Source organism: Palaemon carinicauda, chromosome 31 (genome assembly GCF_036898095.1).
Source record: "Palaemon carinicauda isolate YSFRI2023 chromosome 31, ASM3689809v2, whole genome shotgun sequence".
NCBI classification, from domain to species: domain Eukaryota; kingdom Metazoa; phylum Arthropoda; class Malacostraca; order Decapoda; family Palaemonidae; genus Palaemon; species Palaemon carinicauda.
Window position 1 is genome coordinate 28980602 of NC_090755.1, and position 20983 is coordinate 29001584.

At 43.2% G+C, this 20983-nt stretch overlaps 1 protein-coding gene across 4 annotated transcripts in view; it reads right to left on the reverse strand.

The window, feature by feature from the left end:
• The window catches only part of CYLD (ubiquitin carboxyl-terminal hydrolase CYLD), a 239003-nt gene that overhangs the window by 142177 nt on the left and 75843 nt on the right, over window positions 1-20983 (reverse strand). For all 4 annotated transcript variants that reach the window (XM_068355082.1, XM_068355080.1, XM_068355081.1 and 1 more), the window contains 2 exons: window positions 18800-19007; window positions 17850-17982 (listed from right to left, as the gene is read on the reverse strand). In XM_068355082.1, the coding sequence (XP_068211183.1) occupies window positions 17850-17982; window positions 18800-19007 (341 nt within the window). The remainder of the gene's footprint in view (window positions 1-17849; window positions 17983-18799; window positions 19008-20983) is intronic.

The window sequence follows — 20983 nt, forward strand, 5'->3', positions numbered from 1 at the left end:
GAAAAGTTACGTACATTCCTAAGGTGTAGCAGGAAGTCAGCGATTAGAGCTATAGAGGTATAGGATGAGGAAAAAGGAGGTGGACTTGCACCAATCTCGAAATACCTCTCATATAGACTGGTAGAACCTGATAGTAGAGGATCTCCTTGCTCTGGTAATTGCTCTAGCTGCCTCCTTCGAAAAACCCTCGAGCTCTAGAGAGTCTTTGATAGTATGAAGGCAGTTAGATGAAGCGTGTGGAGGCTTTGATGGAACCTCTTCATTGAGAAGATCCAACCGCCTTGGCATGCTTCTAGGAAAGTCCACCATTCACTGATGTACCTCGGTGAACCATTCTCTTGATGGTCAGAGGGGAGCAACCAACATCAACTTGGTCCCTACGTGAGAGGCGAACTTCTGTAGGACTTTGTAAATGATCTTGAATGGGGGAAACGCATACACCTCCAGGTGAGACCAGTCCAGTAAGAACGAATTGACGTGGACTGCCTCTGGATCTGGAACTGGAGAGGATTGAGAAGGAAGCCCCTTCGTTATTGAGGTTGCGAACAGTTCTATGGACGGACGTACCCATATCCGCCATAGTTTCTCGTACACCTCCTGATGAGTCCATTCCGTGGGAATTACTAGGCTTCTTCTGCTTAGGCAGTTGCCATCACGTTCCTTTCTCCCTGAATAAACCTTGTAAGTAAGGTGATGTTTCTTTCCTTCGTCCAAACTAGGAGATCCTTTGCAGTTAAGTAAAAGAACTGCGAGTGGGTCCCGCCTTGCTTAGCGAAGCAGTCTAACGCTGTGGTGTTGTTTGCGTTCACCTGCACCACTTTGTTTCGAATCAGTCTTTGAAACTTTGCAGGGCCAAAAGAACTGCTAGAATCTCCTTCTGGTTGATATGAAGCTTTACATGATCTTTGGTTCAAAGGCCCGAGCACTCTAGAGTGTCTAGTGTTGCTCCCCACCCCGCGTCCAAAGCGTCTGAGAACAACACATAGTCTGTGTTCTTGTGGGCAAGAGAGAGGCCTTCCTGAAGTCTGAGATTGACATCCCACCATTTCAGGCAAGTCTTGATCGTTTCTGGAAGTGGAATAGACACTTCTTCTAAGCCCTTCTCCCTGTCCCAATGGTGGTTGAGGTGAAAATGGAGAGGGGGAAGATTGAGTCTTCCTAGGGAGACAAACTGCTCCAGAGACGAGTGTGTTCCCACTGGACTCATCCACATCCTTACAGAGCAACTGCTCCTTTTTCGATAAAGATGAATCTTTAAGAAAGCTTGCTAGTGTGTTGATGGTGATGGAAAAGCCCGAAAAACTAGACTCCGTATCTCCATCCTCAAATAGACAATAGTTTGAGATGGGGTCAGTTGAGACTTCTCCTTGTTACTAGGAGACCTAAGTCCTTCGCTAGGGTCAAGGTCCATCTGAGATCCTTCAGACAGCGAATGAAGGATGACGCCCTGAGTAGCCAGTCGTCTAAGTAAAAGGAGGTTCTGACACCTGTTGAGTGCAGGAAGCTCGCCACATTCCGCATGAGCTTCGTGAACACAAGAGGAGCAGTGCTGAGACTGAAGCACAGAGCTCGAAATTGGAACACTTCCTTCCCATACACAATCCTTAGATATAGTTGGAAGGTCGGATGGATAGGGATATGGAAGTAAGCGTTCTGGAGATCGAGTGAGGCCATCCAATCGTTTTCCATTACTGCTGCAAGCACAGACTTAGAAGTTTCCAAAGTGAACTTTGTTTCAGGATAAACACATTGAGCGTGCTCACGTCCAGCACTGGTCTCCAACCTCCTGAGTTCTTTGGAACTAGCAGAGGAGGTTGTAAAAGCCTAGAGACTGAAGATTTAGAAAACTTCACCACAATTCTCTTCTCTAACAAGAGAGACACCTGAAGGTGCAAAGCTTGTCTTCTTGCTTCCTCTCGGTATCTGGGAGAGAGATCTATCGGCTTTTGGACAAGAGGAGGTTTCTTTACAAAAGGTATAATGTACCCTTCCTTCAACAAGAGGACAGACCATTGGTCTGCTCCTGTTCCTTCCTAAGCCTGCCAAAAGTTCTTCAATCCAGCTGGAGGGAAGGCAAAGATTGACTTGCTAAGACTTCTTATAGTCTTCAACCATTCTCTCAGCAACGTAAAACTCTCTTAGAATACCGAGAGAGCACGAATTTAGAAAAAGAGGGAGCTGTAGCAGCCAACCCTAAAGTGAATTCTGAAGGAGGCGAGCGTGGAGCAGCAGGAACAAAATGAGAAGGAAAAACTTCCTTACTCAGACAAGATACCCAAAGGTACAGCTGGAAAGGAGAAATATCCTCTTCCTCCTCAGAATAAACTTCATCTGGAAGTCTATGTCTCTACTTGGTTGAGAGCCATTAAGAAGTCGCGATGGGAAAGCTTGACAACTAGCATCAACCTGTCGATGAAGAACCGGTAGAGGTTGAAGGACGACGTCACGTCGGGACTGCATCGACTGACATCGACGTCACGTCGTGACTGCGGTGTCTTAAGTTCGACGTCACGTCGTGACTGCGGTGTCTGACGTTCAACGTCACGTCGTGACTGCAGTGACTCCAGCTCGACATCACGGTTGGACTATAAGGACTGACGTTCAACGTCACGTCGAGATTTACGATCAGTATCTCACTTGACAGCAAGGTTAATACTAGGGCTCACGTCAGCGTGACTTAAAGCCTCACGCTTAGATTATTGATGAACTGAGTCACGCTTAGCGGAACCGTGACGCTCCGCAAGTAAGGGTTCCTTTCGAACAGGAGCAGGACCGTAGGACTGCATTAAGGTGGACAGCTTAGACTGCATGTCCTGCAAAATACTAAAGTTAGGATCTTGAACACAAGGATCAGACCGTGATGTCGGGAACGTCAGCACTAATAACGGGAGTAGCAGCACTCAAGTCACGTCTGGAACGACCAGATAAAACAACGGCACCGTGACTCTTTGCAGGGACCTCCGGAGCCACAAATTTTGACGTTAAAAAAGAACGTTTAGCAGGCGAACCTTCCTCTGATGAAGGTATACGTTCCGGGCTGCTCCAGTCACTGCAGCCAGGACGTTGACTTTGTTCTGAAGGAACCAATTTCCTCTTAAGAGGTCGTGAAACCTGACATCAGGATTTCTTACTAACATGAACGTCATCGGAGGACGAGGAGAACTTAGTCTCGTCTCTCTTATAATGACGATCGTGAGGAGCAACGTCTGCAACTCGTGAAGGAACGTCTGTTCGTGGTTTAATACCTATAGCTCCCTTTTGGTCTTGTGACATTCCTTCTCCCATTGGTTGGGGAGCTTGAAAGAGGTCTCGGACTGGGTGAGCGGCAAGTACGAACAGACGAACCCTCCGCAACACTGAACATGTTTTTCGCCCTTTTTTCACCGACACTCGCATCTTTTAATAATTTCACATCGAACATGAATAAAGCTGATTTCTATCTGTAGCAAGCAATTCTCCCTTAAGCCAAAAGGTTAGAATTGCAAAATATGTGCTTTAGTGTAAGCTCATTAGTACATAATTGTATCACACATATAAAAATTAATAAACATATACATATATATAAATAAAAGTGAAATATATAAAGTAAAAGTTAAAAAGGATCAGTGACTTGGGACGAGACTAAAAAACTAGATCGCTAAGGACTACGTTTTCTCTCTTTCTCTCCCTGTACAGTGACTTGGGACGAGAACAAACTAGAACGCAAAGGACTACGTTTTATCTCTCTCCCTGAACAGTGACTTGGGATGAGAATAAAAAAACTAGATCGTGAAGAACTACGTTTTCTCTCCCTCTCTCCCTATAGTGACTTGGGACGAGAATAAATATCTGAATCGAGAAGAACAACGTTTCTCACTCTCTATCTCCCTGTATAGTGACTTGGGACGAGAATAAAGATTTGGATCGTTCTCTCTCTCTTGTTACGAGAGTACTGGTTCACTCACTCTCCGTCAATAAAAGGTTATTTGACTAAAGGAAAAAAAATACTAAAAGGACTAAGAAATTGCAAAATATCAAGTTCCTTTTATTTAGTATTTAAAAAACTTCAGTTTGTAAGAAGAATGAACTAAACGTCAAACTCTTAGGCAAAGTGAAATCGTGATTCTCTCTATCGTAACAATAGAGTGCAAACTGCGTAGCATAAATAAACTTAATGCTAGTTCATCTTTGAAAACAGATCGAAGACTATTCAAAGAAAATTCTTTTTAAAAAGACAAAAATTCACTTAAAATACATTCTAAAAATATTCATCCCATCAATCCATAAAAATACAAAATTTCTCTCGGTATTTAATACAAATGGAGTGAGTATCGATGAGGCCTAAGTAAGGCGGGTGAGATATAAAAATATAGAAGTAAATCTATAAATATCAACAAGAATTTATAAAGTGATAAAATAAATACTAAAAACTTAAAGCCTTTCACACACTTGCCATACACTGCAGCCATATTCTCTCTCTCTATCGTGGAAAATCCAGAGAGAGATAAAAAAAGCAAGGGTAAATTTTTTTTTTTTTTCATCTCTTCAAAAAGAGTTTCTCTTGAAGATCTTTATTGTTTGAGAAAAAGTTGAAAGAATAACCAACCAATCGAAAGCTAAAAACCAAAACAAGTACTTCACCAAATTGTAGAAAACTTGAGGTTAGCGCAAGCAAGGAATCAATGTTTACACTAGACTCGGCAGAGAAGAACTGGAGAACTTTGGAATAGTGATGGTATCCTGCCGAGTGGTGGCGCTAGTGTACACCCAGCAACCCAACCCCTCGATCGCCAGCGAGTTTTGAATCGGCTGCCAGACCGTCGGAGACGTTAGCTATATATATATCCACCGGCTAAGTTAAATATTTAAAACTATAAAATATCATGCATCGGCAACGTGAATGAAACTCTGGTTAATGTTATGCGATTCAACTCACAGTAAAAGTAAATAAAATATGAGAGAAGCATTGCAAATAAAACTATTGGAATAATTATGCGAATTGGAAAATGATAGATCAAGTAATAATTTTTTTCTTTTAGTAAATATGAAATATCTTTCGGTAATTATTTGATCCTAAAATTAAGGTTGACGACGGACTAGGCAGGGTTGATCAGCCGAATTGAATTTAAAAAATGCATAAAATTATAATTCACTATGTTTTTAATTATAAATAAGATACTAAAATGTGAATATTACATGCATTATTATTGGATACAGTTAAGGGAAACAACAGGGAGAGAGAATGACAAAACAATATGACAAAGAGACGAGACAGGAGGGGCAGTTAGCCAAGTTCCTTCTCCTTGCACATTTCCTCCGCCACATCTACGCTAATTCAAATAAATTAGCGAAATCAATGAATTTGGGAAATGCTAGAAGGAAGGAAAAATAGAAATGGGAATACATGGAATGAGGGATAAGGAAGAGGTTTAGAATGATTAATAAGATGAAAATGACAAATGAATGCTAGAAAAAAGAAAATGAATGAAATCACAAAAAATGATGAGAATTACAAGAGTTGGAAAGATCCATCGTAGATGTGTGTGGGACAGCTAAGTAAATGTACGAAAGGAATTTGGGAAGGAATAGGGAAAAGGATTAAGGATATAATAATAATAAGTGAAGGACAATAATAATGTGAAGGAGATATATTAATATGCATGATAGGTTATATCAGTGAGGTAATTCTGTGAAAGTTAATGGTCATATCATTGGGATAATATCGTGAAAGTATATATAGGTTGACGATGGACTAAGCAGATTTGATTAGCTGATTTGAATGTAAACAATGCACGAGATTATAATTGGCTGTTTTTAATTTTAAATACGATACTAAAATGTGAATATTATATGCATTATTATTGGATACAGTTAAGTGAAAAACCATTTTAAAATCAAAATCCGGTTTATTTCTAATATAGCTGTAGTTTTTTACCACAGTAAATGGATACACACTGTACAGAGAAAGCTAGGACCAGCTGGGTGTAGAGATAGGTAGTGGCGCGCAGCGCTCCCAGTGTTAAGGAGCACGGGCTATTCAAAATAATGGCCCAGCTTGAATTTTATTGCAATCTTTATGAGAATTTTTATTTTATAGGCATTGCATTGTTCTTGGCCATCCCAATTCTGTTGCCAACTATTAGAAATCAAATTCTTAACGTTGGGTAAACAGTCTATCACAAAGATTTTTTTTCTCCTTGGCCACAAAAAATGAAATCTCGAGGCAAGAAACCGAGAAGCAAAAAACCACGATTAACGAGATCTGACTATTTCTTAAGTTGCTATAATTGGGGCATTCAGTCAACAAATGCCTAACTGTTAAAGGTACCAAACAGTCAAGCAATACGGTTGGTGATGGCCCTTTAGCAGAAACTTGTGTATCAACCGAGCGTGACCAATGCGGAGAAGACAAAGAGACGTCTCCCACTTTCGGGGAATCATGTTATACCTCCAAGGAGATATGACATTTGTTACTTCTCTCATTATATTGCCATCTAGACTATACCAGTGCTGTTGCCAATTATTATAAAACAATTTCTTGATGTTAGGAAGGAAATCAAATCATTGCGGGGAATGGGATACCTTCTTGGTAGCAACTCGGATGCAGCATTCTCCACCAGTAAATCTGCCTTATCATTCCCAGACACACCTATATGTGCTTGAACCCAATAAAATCGAACCATTATACCTCTTAGTCCAATAATAAAGAGCCATTTTAAAATCTTTAAAACTAAAAGGTTACTAGAATCAAAAACTTCTAAAGCTTAATGGACACTCCTTGCATCGCTAAAAATGGTAAAATTACCCTGCTTCTCCAACGCTATTTTCTCAATAGCGGTTAGTATGCCATACAGTTCGGCAGTAAATATGGAAGCTGTTAGAGGACATGTAATCCAAATCCAACGCCAGCATCAGATTTGGAGCCATTAGTATATATAAAAGTCGATTCCCTATGTTCTGCAACATGTTCCATAAAAAGAGACCTGGATTCAAAGTCAGTCATATTCTTTTTAACTCCAATAAAATATTTAAAAAAAGACACCTCTGGTAATTTCCATGGAGGCATTGATGATACCTTGAATGGAAGCACTTTACTTTTAATTATATCAAGACTGTATATTAATTCTTTAACCCGATAACCATAAGGTTGCGGAGATTTTGGGTGCAACTCAAAGTATGATGTGTGCTTTACAAGGCTCGTAGTCTGATAGGGTAAAGAATTAGCAAGTAGCGGTTGGGGTAGTTATCTTTCACTAAAATTATCATGGCTCGTCTTTCAGCTTGGCTAAAAATAATACCCCTATAAATAGCAGAGGGTTTGTATTTGCGCAGGAACAAATGAAAATTTGCTGTACCAGAAAAAAAATCACACAGTAGAATCCCCGATTTGGAAATGCAACTATGATAAGTTGTAAAATCTCGATTTTTCTTTTAAAAAATTTAGTAAATATGCTCTACAGAAATTCTCGCAAATATGTAGTTCATGAATATTAATTGGTAAATAGCTTCTGGATAACTATACGATGATTTTGTTATTGCTAATGTCATTTTATTTACTTTTTTCTTAAAACGTCAAAAATGAAATGAATGCGATTTTATATGTTTTTCTTAAACACACCGACTAAAACGGAAACCTTTCCTTTGTTAATGTTTCATCACAGATTATAACGAACAAACAAACGCATTTATACATCCAATGATGCAAGTGATAACTAATGATACCAAGAGCTATTAGTAAATATTCATCATCATCACCTCCTCCTACGCCTATTGACAAAAACGGGCCTTGGTTAAATTTAGCCAGTCGTCTCTATATTGAGCTTTTAATTCAATACTTCTCCACTCACCATCTCCCACTTCATATTTCATAGTTCTCAAGTATGTAGGCCTGGGTCTTCTAACTCTTCTAGTACCTTGTGGAGCCCAGGTAAATATTTGGTGAACTAATCTCTCTTGGGGAGTGGGAAGAGCATACCCAAACCATCGCCATCTACCCCTCACCATGATCTCATCCACATATGGCACTCAAGTATTCTCTCTTATAGTTTCATTTCTAATCCTGTCCTGTCATTTAACTCCCAATATTCTTCTGAGGGCTTTGTTCTCAAACCTACTACATCTGTTGAAGATTGTTTCATTGTCCAACCACGACTCATGTCCATACAGTGACACAGATCTCACTCAACTGATATATAGCCTGATTTTTATATGTAATTTTATAGGCAATTTGATTTCCAAATTTGGCCTAACCTAGCCATTGTCTAATTTGCTTTTCTCAATCTTTCACTTAACTCATTCTAATGACCCTATACTGGAGATCATAGTTCCTAAATACTTGAATAATTCTACCTCATTAATCCTTCACCTTCCTGATATTTCATCTTCCATTGCATATTCCATTCTCATAATTTTTGTCTTTCTTCTATTTACCTTGACCACAACCTTGTGTGATATTTTATGCATTCTTGTAAGCAAGCATTGCAAATCCTGGGGTGTTCTGCTAATAAGGACAGCACCATAAGCATACTCTAAGTAAGTTAATTTCCTATTACCAATCCAGTCCAATCCTTCACCATCTCCAACTGTTCTACACATTACAAAATCCATGAGGAGGATAAACAACTTAGGCGACAACACACTCCCTTGAAGTACTCGGCTGTTCGCTGGAAATTCATTTGATAGGACTCCACTAACATTAACTTTGCACTTGCTATGCTCATGAACAGAATCCAAATTACATGTTTAAGAGGAATTCCATAATAATGCAGGACTCTCCATAAAATTAGCCATTGCAGACTATCAAAGGCCTTTTCATAGTACACAAATGCCATTAAAAGTGGATTTCCATATTCTATGCATTGTTGTGCATGTCTCAAAATAAAAATTTGGTCAGTTCAACTTCTACCACTTTGAAATCCTGCTTGTTCATCTTAGCTTTTCATCAATCTTTCTCTCTAGTCTCTTTAGAATAAGCATGCTATATATTTTCGTGACAACTGATGTAAGAGTGATGTCTCTGTTCTCCCTTTTTTGCTATTTTCACCAACACTCCCATTTATCTGGTTTTGCCTCTTCATGCCACATTCTACAAAATAATCTTGTAAGTATTCTGGGAGTCACTTCATTTTCAACCAGTATTATCTCGGCAGTTATTCAATCGTAACCTGGGCCTTTCATCTCCTGAGTTTTTTTAATGATAGCTTCAACTTCAAACACACTGAATTCATTCATGGGCACATGAAGGTCTTCATCAGCTTCAGATATGTCAATCAAATTATTCCCTTCGTATCTCCTATTCATGACCTCACTAAAGTGTTACATCCAACGTTACCTTTCTTCATCCTCTGTAGTTATAACAGATCCATCTCTCTTTTTGATTAGTGTATGCTTCTTCTTTGCCCAAGGAGAGATTTCATTAATAATTCTACAAGTGATTCTTATACCATAACCACTCCCTGATTTCATAGCTTTTTCAGTCCCATCTGCTTTCTTGTATTTAATCAACAAGAACAAACTACTGCCATGACAGTATTATAATTTACGATAATTATAAAATGTTAAAAAGGATAATTGTACATTCCATTTCCAAAATACTTGTCCTAGCTTCAGTTATAAGTTAGTTTGATTTATTATCAACTTGTACCACATCAATTATGGTACCACTCGCAAAAAAAGAAGAAAGTACAGTACTAGACTAGTTTTAAATTAAAAGTTATCGAACTTTTAATTTAAGGTTTTAATATAACATTTGAAGTGACAGAGATGGTGCAAGATTTGAGAAAGCAAGGATAAATTGAATCATGATGGATTTTCAATGAAAGATAAACATTACTGTACACTAATCTAACTGTTACTATTACCATCATTAACATCACAAATTTTAAGTAATTTGAATTTTTCCTAACAGTACTTACCTCGAACTACTTTCTTAGGAGTATCTGGTATCTCCTCCCATCCGACCAGAGTTTTGTGTAGTTTACCCTAAACCCATTTTCTATGAGGGGCGACCTCAGGCGGAGTGATACGCCCTGAGGCTAACACCAGGTCAGAGAGCATGCTTGCTTAGGTCTCGATCTCCAGTAAGTTCTTGGTTGCTAAGGTCTCTAAGAAAACCAGGGGACACTCGGGGAAGGCAGGGTAGGCCATTACCCAAAAGTAGTTCGAGGTAAGTACTGTTAGGAAAAATACAAATTACTTAATATTTGTGATTTGTTCCAACACGAAGTACTTACCTCTAACTACTTTCTTAGGAGACTTATACTTTAGGAGGTGGGCGTGGCCCTAAACAGTTCTTAAGACCGTGCTGAGGAAACTCCAGAGACCTAGAAAGTGGCTAGGTCGTGTTGACCCCATAGAAAGTGAATGAGAGGAAACTACATAAAACCCATCTTAGTGTCTAAGAAACTCACCTGTGCAAGAAAAGTTAGGGGGCATGTCTTCCTCTTGATGAGGTACTCGTCTCTGGCTCAGGGCCCTCACAGAGCTCACTTGAAGCGGAAAAGGGGGAAAGGAAGTACAAGGGGGTCTAAGGAACGAACCTGTGTCTCTTGTGCTTGTTACCCGCGGTTATCACTGAGGCTATGCCTTTAAACCGTTTGGAGCGCTGAAACGACGGTACCTATCGAGAACCCGTCCAGGGATCTTCTTGAATAGTCCTTCAAACAGTGAGCCGTGAAGGTAGACTGGTTGGTCCAGGTGCCTGCCCTTAGGATCTGGCCCACTGCCATATTTTTCTCAAAGGCCAACGTAGTACTCAGGCCCCTAATGTCATGGGGCTTGGGTTTCCCCGGTAGGGGGATTCCCGCCTTACTGTAGGCCCTGATGATGACCTGTCGCAACCAGAAGGAGATGGTATTCTTCGAGACTGGCTTCTTCACGAGGCCAGTGGAAACAAAAAGACTCTTGATCCCGGGCCGGAGTTTTGCTGTTCTTTCCAAGCATTTTCTCACTGCCCTGACGGGATATAGGCGCAAATCCTTCATGTCGTCTGACCGGGAGATTGCTGGAATAGAGAAGCCCTCAAACCTGGGGTCCCATACGGCAGGGTTCTGGATCTTATCTACGAAGGAAGGAACGAACTTGAATGTGACCTCTCGCCAACCTTTCGAGTGAGCAACTTCGTAGGACAGACCATGAATCTCGCTTACCCGTTTAGCTGAAGCTAACGCCAGCAAGAAAACTGTCTTGAGAGTGAGGTCCTTGTCCACGATGTCCTTCAAGGGCTCGAACGGAGGCTCGGATAACATCTTCAGGACCCTTGCCACGTCCCATTGTGGCACCTTCACAGCTTGCGGGGGGCATGACTGCTCAAAGCTCTTAATGAGCATTGAGATATGTCTGGAGTTACCCAGGTCTATGCCCTTCAGGAGAAAACCTTGGCCCAAGGCTGCGCGGACTCCCTTGATGGCTGGAATGGACATGTTGACCACGTCCCTGAGGTAAACTAGGAAGTCTCCTACCTGCGGAATGGAGACCTTCAGGGGCTTAATGTTCCTAGTGGCTCACCATTTGGTAAAGGTGGCCCACTTCCTGATATACAGCTGTTGATGACCGTCTCAGGTAGCCCGACATCCTCGTTGCTGTACTCGACGAATAGCCTTCCCTCCTCAAGAGACGCTCGATAACCTCCACGCGTGAAGGCGGAGGGACCGTGGATTTTCGTGGAACCTTTGGAAGTGTGGTTGTCGGAGAAGATCTGACCTGTCCGGAAGGGGCCAGGGCGGCTGTTGCGTTAGCTCCCTTAGGTCCACGAACCACTCACTCTCCGGCCACCAGGGCGCTACCAGTCATCTGTAGGTTGCTTGTCTTTCTCACCCTGTTGAGGACCTGCCTGAGCATCCCGAAGAGAGGAAAAGCGTACACGTCAAGATTGTCCCACGGATGTTGGAAGGCGTCTTCGAATGCCACTGTTGGGTCTGAAACAGGAGAACAGAACACGGGGAGCTGCGTGTTCAGCCTTGTTGCGAAGAGGTCCATCACCGACAAACCCCATTTTTGAATGACGGACCTGGCTACTTCTGGGTGTAGGGACCATTCGGATCCCACCACTTGCCCCATCCTGCTGAGGCTGTCGGCGAGGACGTTCCTTTTCCATGGGATGAACCTCACTGATATTCTTATCTGTTCCACCTTGGCCCACTCCAGAAGTTGTAAGGTGAGGGCGCACAGCTCCTTCGACCTTAGGCCTCCCTGCTTCTTTACGTAAGCTACTACCGTGGCGTTGTCGCACATCAACGCTGTTTCCCCGGAGTAGGTGTACAAACTCCAGGCACGCTCTTTGTACTGCCCTCAACCCTAGAACGTTGATGTGCTCGGACTTCTCTAGGGCTGTCCAGTTTCCTCTCGCTGATTTCCCTAAGAGATGAGCACCCCACCCCTCCTTCGACGCGTCCGTGAACAGGAGCATCTCCGGAGGGTCGGCTGCAAAGGGCATCCCTTTGAGGGTGTTCGTCCTGCAGCTCCACCAATCCAGGACCCGTTTCATGTTCGGAAACACCGGGACCACTCTGTGGGGGGAATTCGTTTGGATCCAGTTCTCCTTCAGGTTCCATTGGACCTCCCTGAGCCTTAGCCTGCCCTGGGGGACCAGTTTCTCCAGACACACAAGGTGACCTATTAGTCTCTGCCAGTCCTTTGCCCTCCTGGGTTGGTCTGTCAGGAAGGGGCGGAGGACCTGGTCTAAGTTGTCCAGTCTGTCCACGGAAGGGAAGGCTTTCACTAACTGGGAGTCCAGAACCATCCCGAGGTAGGTCGTCCTGGTGGAGGGAATCAGTTGAGACTTCTTTAGGTTGATGGTGATCTCCAGAACGTTGCAGAACTGCAGTAACCTCGCGCCTTGCTCCTTCAGTACTTCCTCTGAAGCTGAAAGTAGCATCCAATCGTCCATGTAACGAATCAGGCGGATGCCTTGTTCGTGTGCCCAGACTGAGACCGTTGTGAAGACCCTTGTGAAGACTTGGGGGGCAGTGGACAGCCCGAAGCAGAGGGTTTTGAACTGCAAAGTCTGGTTCTCCCATTTCACCCGTAGGTACTTCCTGCTGGAGGGATGAACTGGGATCTGGAAGTAGGCATCCTTGAGATCTACTGACATCATGAAGTCCCCTTCTCTCAAGGACGCCAATACTGATTTTGGAGTGTCCATTTTGAAGTCCGTCTTGCAGACGAACTTGTTGAGGGCTGAGAGGTCTATGACCGGTCTCCATCCTCCTGTTGCTTTCTCCACCAGGAACAGCCTGCTGTAGAACCCCGGACCTGGGTCCCGAACAGGTTCCATTGCCCCTTTCGCCAACATCGCTGAGACCTCTCCCTGCAGAGCTGTCCGTCTCAAGGGATCCTTGGGGGCTAGCCATTCCGCCTGCTGATCTGGTATCAGAGGAGGAGAGTCCGCTAGGAAGGGCAATCTGTATCCTTCTTTCAGAACTGTCACTGTCCACGGGGTCTGCTCCGTGTTTTTCCCATGTTTGCCAAAAAAGTTTGTGGCATCCCCCCACCTGAGGCTCCGGCAGGAGTAGGGGGCCTCCCTCCTTATCTCCTCCTCGATGAGCGGCCTGAATGACCTCTTCTGGAAGCGGAGAAGGACGGTTTAAAGGCGGCTTGATTCGGGCTGAACCCTACAGGAGGGCTGAGACGAGTGGGACCATGTTGTCGCCGAGTTGTCTCTCCTAGGGTGGTTAGGAGCGGGCCGAGGAGGGCGAGGCGAGTCGACGGAGGGTCTTCTAAACGTCGGCCTCCTGACCGGGTGGGGCCTGGTCTCGAACGGCTCCTTCATCCTCCGAATTCTCTCCATCGCCTCCTCCGCTGTCTTCAGGGGAAAGATTGAGTCGTCCCACAGGGTCAGGTTCCTCAGAGATCTGGCCTCTCTGTCCGGCAGCCTCCTGGATATCTTGCTCAGAACAGTGTCCCTCCTTCGTAGGACCCAGTTGGCGGACATGGCTAACGACTGGTAAGACAAGAATTTTAGGGACTTGCCTCCTGAGCTGATGAGTTCCTTGAGCAAGGCCTGGGTCTCCGGAACTGACAGGTCGTATGACGACTGAACGCCCACCAGGGTGGCGGCCCACCAGTCTAACCAGGAGGAGACGTTGACAAGGTCCTTCGACATCTCCTCCATCATGACCACCTCCGAAGGAGAGAAGCAGATCGGAGCCGTGGACGCCCTTTCTTCTGAGGCTCCTTGCCCTACTACGGTGAGTGCAGGCTCCAGAGCACAGGCGCCCGCTCGCTGTCCCTCTGGGTGATAGAACCTGCTCTGGGACTTCAGGCCCTGGAGTAGCTTGGAGGAGCTCTGGCTCTTGGGGGCCTCCGCATGGTTGGCCACTATCCTGTCCACGTGAGCTTTACCCAAATAAACGTCCCTTGTCAGAGTAAGGGCCAAGGAGGGGCGCTGCTGGACTGGGGCGTCCACTATTCTATTTAGGCTGGAACGCCAAGCATCTTCGGAGGAGGGTTCCAGTATGTCCAGCCTGTGGTGACTTCTGATGAGGCCTACCACCCTCCGATAGGCCGATACCTCCGCTGCTGACCCCTCTCCATGGTCGTCGAGCTCCTCCGACGGGGGTGCTGGTGCAAGTGACGAGGGTACCCCGACGGAGGACCTCGCACGTGGGGGAGTCCTGGACCGACGCTCCCGCGGGGGCTCTCGACGAAGGACGGGCATCTCCGTCGGAACGGGGGCCTCCATCCTGGGCCTAACGTCTCTCCTGGAGGACTTCCAATCTGCGGGCCTGCTCGTTGAAGAAGGCCGAGGGCTGCGCTTGTGCCGAGCTAGGTGGCCCTTGGAGGTCAGGACTCGGCTGCCAGACTGAAGTGGCGACTCTCTCCGCTGGGCGGATGGAGTTGGAACCTTCGCGATCTTATGCCTGTCAACTGGAACCTGCCATGAGGAATCCCTCCGTCGGGGGCCGCTGCTGCCGGAGGAGTATCTATCCGGGGAGGCTGTCCTCGGACGGCAACCTGAGGGGTCCGGCGCCATAGCTAGTTCCAGAAGTCTGTCTCGGTGAACCATCACCCATTCGTTGTTCTTAGGGGATCTTGGGCGCCGACTCTCGTGGCGCGACCTCGAGGGGGAGAGGGAACGCGACGACTTCCTGCGGGACTTCCCTTTTCGCCTCCTGAGGTTCCTCAGCGCCTCATCCTCCGAAGAGCTGGAAGGATCCTCCATCGATGAGACCGACGACTTATAGGCCTTTTTCGAAGGCCTCGGCTCCCGCGGTGATGTAGGAGGATTCCTGCAACACTCCGTTGACGACGACTCCTGCAGAAAAACCTCTGGGAAGACAGCCGACGGCGCTGGGGGGGAGCGAGGAGGCTGTCCCGTGGGAGCCCAGGTCCCGAAGTCATCCTCCATCCTCATCGGGGACCTAAAGGGCGTCTTATGGGGAACCCAAGCAATGGGGTCCGACGGTGGGGAATGCTCCTTCTCGACGTCGCCCTCGGCTGCTGAACCACCTGAAATGCACGCCCAAGAGGCTGGGGAGAAATTAGTAGCGTTATTACCCCACATGGGGTCATCAGAGGAGACGTGACCAGCAGGCACCAGGTCACCATCTCCCGAAAACACTCCCGCCCCTCACTCGCCTGAAAAGACGCCACAACCCCACTGTCAGGAAGATCAGACTCCTGGGGAAGGGCCACGGGCCTCTTCCCCGCAACGGACTTACCTCGTCCCCTACTCTGGGTAAGGGAGGCTGGGAGAGAAGCTCGGAACGCCGAGGCGCTCGTCGAAGCAAGGGGGGAAGGGACGTTGGTCTTCTTAGGCGACTTCTTCGCCGCCTTCTTCTTCTTGGTGCTACACCGCACCCACTGCACCACGTTCCACGACTCGCACTCCGGACATGTGTCGGAAGGGGAACACACGCTGCCCCGGCACGATGAACACAAGGAGTGCGGGTCCACTTCTGGTTTCGAAAGGAACGCTCCAGACGATTTGCCAGCCATAGGCCCAGGACAACGGCGAGGATGCTCCATGATGAAGGAGAAGCACTACTCTGGGTAGGGGAGGCTGGGAGAGAAGCTCGAAACGCCGAGGCGCTCGTCGGAGCAAGGGGGGAAGGGACGCTGGTCTTCTTAGGCGACTTCTTCGCCGCCGCCTTCTTCTTGGTGCTATACCGCACCCACTGCACCTCGTTCCACGACTCGCACTCCGGACACGTGTCGGAAGGGGAACACACGCTGCCCCGGCACGATGAACACAAGGAGTGCGGGTCCACTTCTGGTTTCGAAAGGAACGCTCCACACGATTTGCCGGCCATAGGCCCAGGACAACGGCGAGGATGCTCCATGATGAAGGAGAAGCAATACGAGACACAAGCGCGCACAGAGAAAGCACAAAGGGACCACGTGGGAAGCGCGTGGGACACAAAGGGTCGGGGACACGCAAGTCACACTGGGATAAGGAGAGCGGCGAGATGATATCGCGACGCGACCAGAGAAATTACTGGAGGTCGCGTCCTAAGCAAGCATGCTCTCTGACCCGGGGTTAGCCTCGGCGCGTATCACTCCGCCTGAGGTCGCCCCTCATAGAAAACGGGTTTAGGGTAAACTACACAAAACTCTGGTCGGATGGGAGGAGATACCAGATACTCCTAAGAAAGTAGTTCGAGGTAAGTACTTCGTGTTGGAACAAACTACCATTAAAATTACCAAAAGGTTAGAGAAAGATATCAAGGTTGCCGAGTGTGTAACCGCAACTCTTATTTACATTTTGTCAGCTGGACTCGCTTAGATTAAAATTGATGTCAATGCTGATAAAGAATTTTTCTTCAAATAAGCTATCTACTAAGAAATTATGCCACTAAAATGTAAAGAAAATATGGTTTGGTTACATTTATTATCAGTTACCGTATCTAGGCCTACCTTTATACTTGAAAAGACATTAGATTTCATACGTTTTGTGGTGCTTGACTTGCAGACTATGAATCATTTCGCACATACAGAAAATTTATCTTTGAGAACTAGCGACTGTACAAATGGAGAATCACACAATTTGAACAAGCATAATTTGGGAACGTACTGTATGATTGTAAGCTGATTGGGTGTAAGTTATAGATAATGGCTCCTCATCATCCAATATCTTTTCATTGACAATGGCTCTAAGCAATACAAAACTCTCTTCAAATTCTAGTAGTGATGCTTTATTGCAAATTTACTTTTGAGAAACCCGTTTGGTCTTTCTTCAACTGCATACAAAAATTGGTCTATTTAGAAAGTCTTTTAAGATCTTTGGTGATCAATCTACCTGGAAGAATCTTTTTAATTCTTCCATTCTATCATGTTTTGAGTATTGTTCCCATCCTTTTCTATGGCTAGCATTCCCATAAAACTTTTAATATGCTCTCACACTCCCTATAAAAGTAATATGTCATATGAAGATGAAGAATGTAATTTATACTGACTATAACCAACACATTTACGAGTTAATTTTTGAATGACATGGAAAGGAAGAAAAAAGTTATTACATTTAATTACAAACAAACAGTAGACTTTTTATTCAGTGTAAGGCCAAAAATTTTAACTGTAATACATTTAAACTGGCTTATTCATTATTTTTGCTAAATTGCATAATCCAAGGTTTCACAATCCCTAAAAGGCTATCTTGCACCCCCCGTTAGGAACCCCTGATATAAAGCATAAGAGATCAGCAGACAAATGCACATACAGTACATAGGTTTAATTCTATATTATCTAAGTATTATTTCTTTAAATCATTTAAATGAATATTGTTTAAATCTCCAGCAGTCCACAATTCTTTTGGAACAAATGATGTTTATAATTAGTGAATCAGAGGTACAATATGTACAAAATTGCAATTCAGGCAAGACTAGAATTAAAGGTATTTGAATATCAATGGTGCAACTGAAATATGTTCTCACCTTGGAACTTCCTTAATGACAACTTCCACCATGGAACCAATGTCCAAATCCTCCTCTGTTCCTTCAATACTTCCCTCAGGCGTCTCATAAACACTTCCATCCCCATCAGATACCACTTCAAGCTGATCTATGCCTAAAACAAAAGGTTTCGGGTATTGAAACATACACACTACCCTCTATTAAATAAATTACTAAATACATTACAAAACATAAAAAATAATTTTCAATATGTATGTTATTTTCCTGATTGCATGGTTTGAACAAAATATATAAAACATCATACATAAAGAAAATATTAAGTTATCTATATTAGATTATGTACCTACTGTACTGCAATCACATGTCACACTATGTGCTGTACACATTAATAAAAAGAGGATTGTGTCATTATGCTGGTGACTTGAAAAATTCATAGGTGATAAATACTGTTCTAATGACTTTGTGTTACTAAATTCTTTGATCTGAAGAATAACATCACTGGTGGATAAAAATTCCAAACAATTTTAAAATGAGATATGGTACAGTATTTGATATGCTTAAGCAGCATTACATTTATAGCATTTAATGATGTTTTCAAACTCCTTTTTAAATGAGTTATGCTTATCTTTATAATACAAACAATATAACCCATACTTCATAACAATTAAGCTACCTATGATGTTCTAAAATGTTCCCAAAGTAATATACTGTATACAAAAATAACTGATACACAGAACCATTATTTCACTAAATGTTTCTCAAATTTTATGAGTGTTTGTTTATATATTCTCTTAAAAATGAAATGCATGTTATATGGTTTTGTAAATATTACATGCTGTGAAATGGAGCATTATAAGTGTAATACAGCAAATAAAATCATTCAACTATTGGAAAATATATCTAAACTGATTCAAATAAGTATCACTACATTCAACTTATAGCACATTGGTACTTAATCCCTTAAAAATTACCATGACGAGAAAGATGATAAAGAGGATTGACTGGGAAATCAGTCTCTCCCAGCCCACCGACTGGAGATCCTTGTTCATGTTCATTGTTGACATTAGAAGATCGGCCACCACTTCCCTGAGATTTCCACTTGTTGTTTTTCTTCTCACTACTACGATTTAACATTTTGCTCTTGTCTCTTGGCCGAGATTTGTGATCATGTAGTGTTTCCTGCCACAATGATATTCAAATAAGAATTTTTAATTATAATTAGAAGTTTAACAAATTTTTATGGAAAAAAACTGAAAATATCAAATATATACCAGTCTGAATGAAAATTTACGAATACAGAAAATATCCAGTAGCTTTTACACTTACATATTATTATTATTATTATTATTACTTACTAAGCTACAACCCTAGTTGGAAAAGCAGGATGCTATAAGCCCAGGGGCTCCAACAGGGAAAATAGCTCAGTGCGGAAAGGAAAAAAGGAAAATAAAATATTCTAAGAAGAGTAACAACAATAAATATCCTATATAAACTATAAAAACTTTAACAAAACAAGAGGAAAAGAAATAAGATAGGAGAGTGTGCTTGAGTGTACCCTCAAGCAAGAGAACTCTAACCCAAGACAGTGAAAGGCCATGGTACAGAGGCTATGGCACTACCCAAGACTAGAGAACAGTGGTTTGATTTTGGAGTGTCCTTCTCCTAGAAGAGCTGCTTACCATAGCTAAAGTCTCTCTTCTACCCTTACCAAGAGGAAAGTGGCACTGAACAATTACAGTGCAGTAACCCCTTGGGTGATGAAGAATTGTTTGGTAATCTGTGTTGTCAGGTGTATGAGGATAGAGGAGAATATGTAAAGAATATGCCAGACTATTCAGTGTGTATGTAGGCAAAGGGAAAATGAACCGTAACCAGAGAGGAGGATCCAATGTAGTACTGTCTGGCCAGTCAAAAGACCCCATAACTCTCTAGCGGTAGTATCTCAACGGGTGGCTGGTACCCTGGCCAACCTACTACCTCTAAAAACAATAAGAATTCCATGTTATCTCATTAAGACAGACATGTTTAAAAATTTAAATATTCTTTTGAATTAATTCATGCAACTATGCATTCAGCCGTACAACTTCATAATGTTTTACTTTACCCTTATGCACTTCTTAACCACCACTCAAAATGCAAATAAGAATAAATTTTTTATAAATCTTAGTTGAAAAACACAGTATCTTAGAGTTAAGTATAGAAAAACAGTTAATTCTTTTTAGATGATTCCCTTATCACTGACACATTAAAATGGAAGTCCTTCATTATTTTCTCTATTTTCTGTGAACGACAACAATTTGACAACTGGTCTAATTTTTCTCTCCATTCAAATACCTGCTCCAGGATTGTGACTGTTTTAATGAGCTATCTTATCACATGATAAGATTGTAAAACTGGTCTTAAAGGATTAAGATTCTGAAACATTATATCTGATGATAATGATAACAAATATTAAATCATTGGTACACAGAACAGCAAAATTGTACAGTATATACTGTAAAAGCTACTCTAATAGCTGCAGGAACAACTAAACTTGATAACTTAATACTTAAGGTCTAACTGGGCACTGCACGATATTTAATAAAAATTGAAAGTAATGTATTGCCCAAAAGATAAGATACTTATCAGCATGCATTTAACCTTTTCCTCATATTTTACAAATGACTAATCCAGAAATAAATAAGTCTTTACAAATTCCATTTCTTGCATAGTACGGTTTCCCACATACTAAAAACAATGACTATTATTAATGCAATTTTGCCATTTCAAATCTTATGTACATACTCTTAACATAACTTACCCCAGCATTTAGCATTTCATATACAATACAGTATAATAAAAAAACACATGAATGTACTTTTATTATACAGTGATACCTCTGGATACGAAAGTTTCTGCTTACGAAAAATTCAGGATGCGAAAAGTGATTCGAAGATTTTTATGCCCCAGGATACGGATAAAATTTCAGGATACGAAAACCTTACGAGATCCCAACTCTTCGCCGAGAGTAATTTTAAAAAGCGCGCGCCGCCAGACTTTGAACTTGGGTAGACTCACTTACAGCCTCCCGCTCACCCATTGGTTATCTGCCTACTCAGACGCTAGCTGACGCCATAAGATCCTGCTTTCCTATTGGTCGGCAACTATCCCAGCTT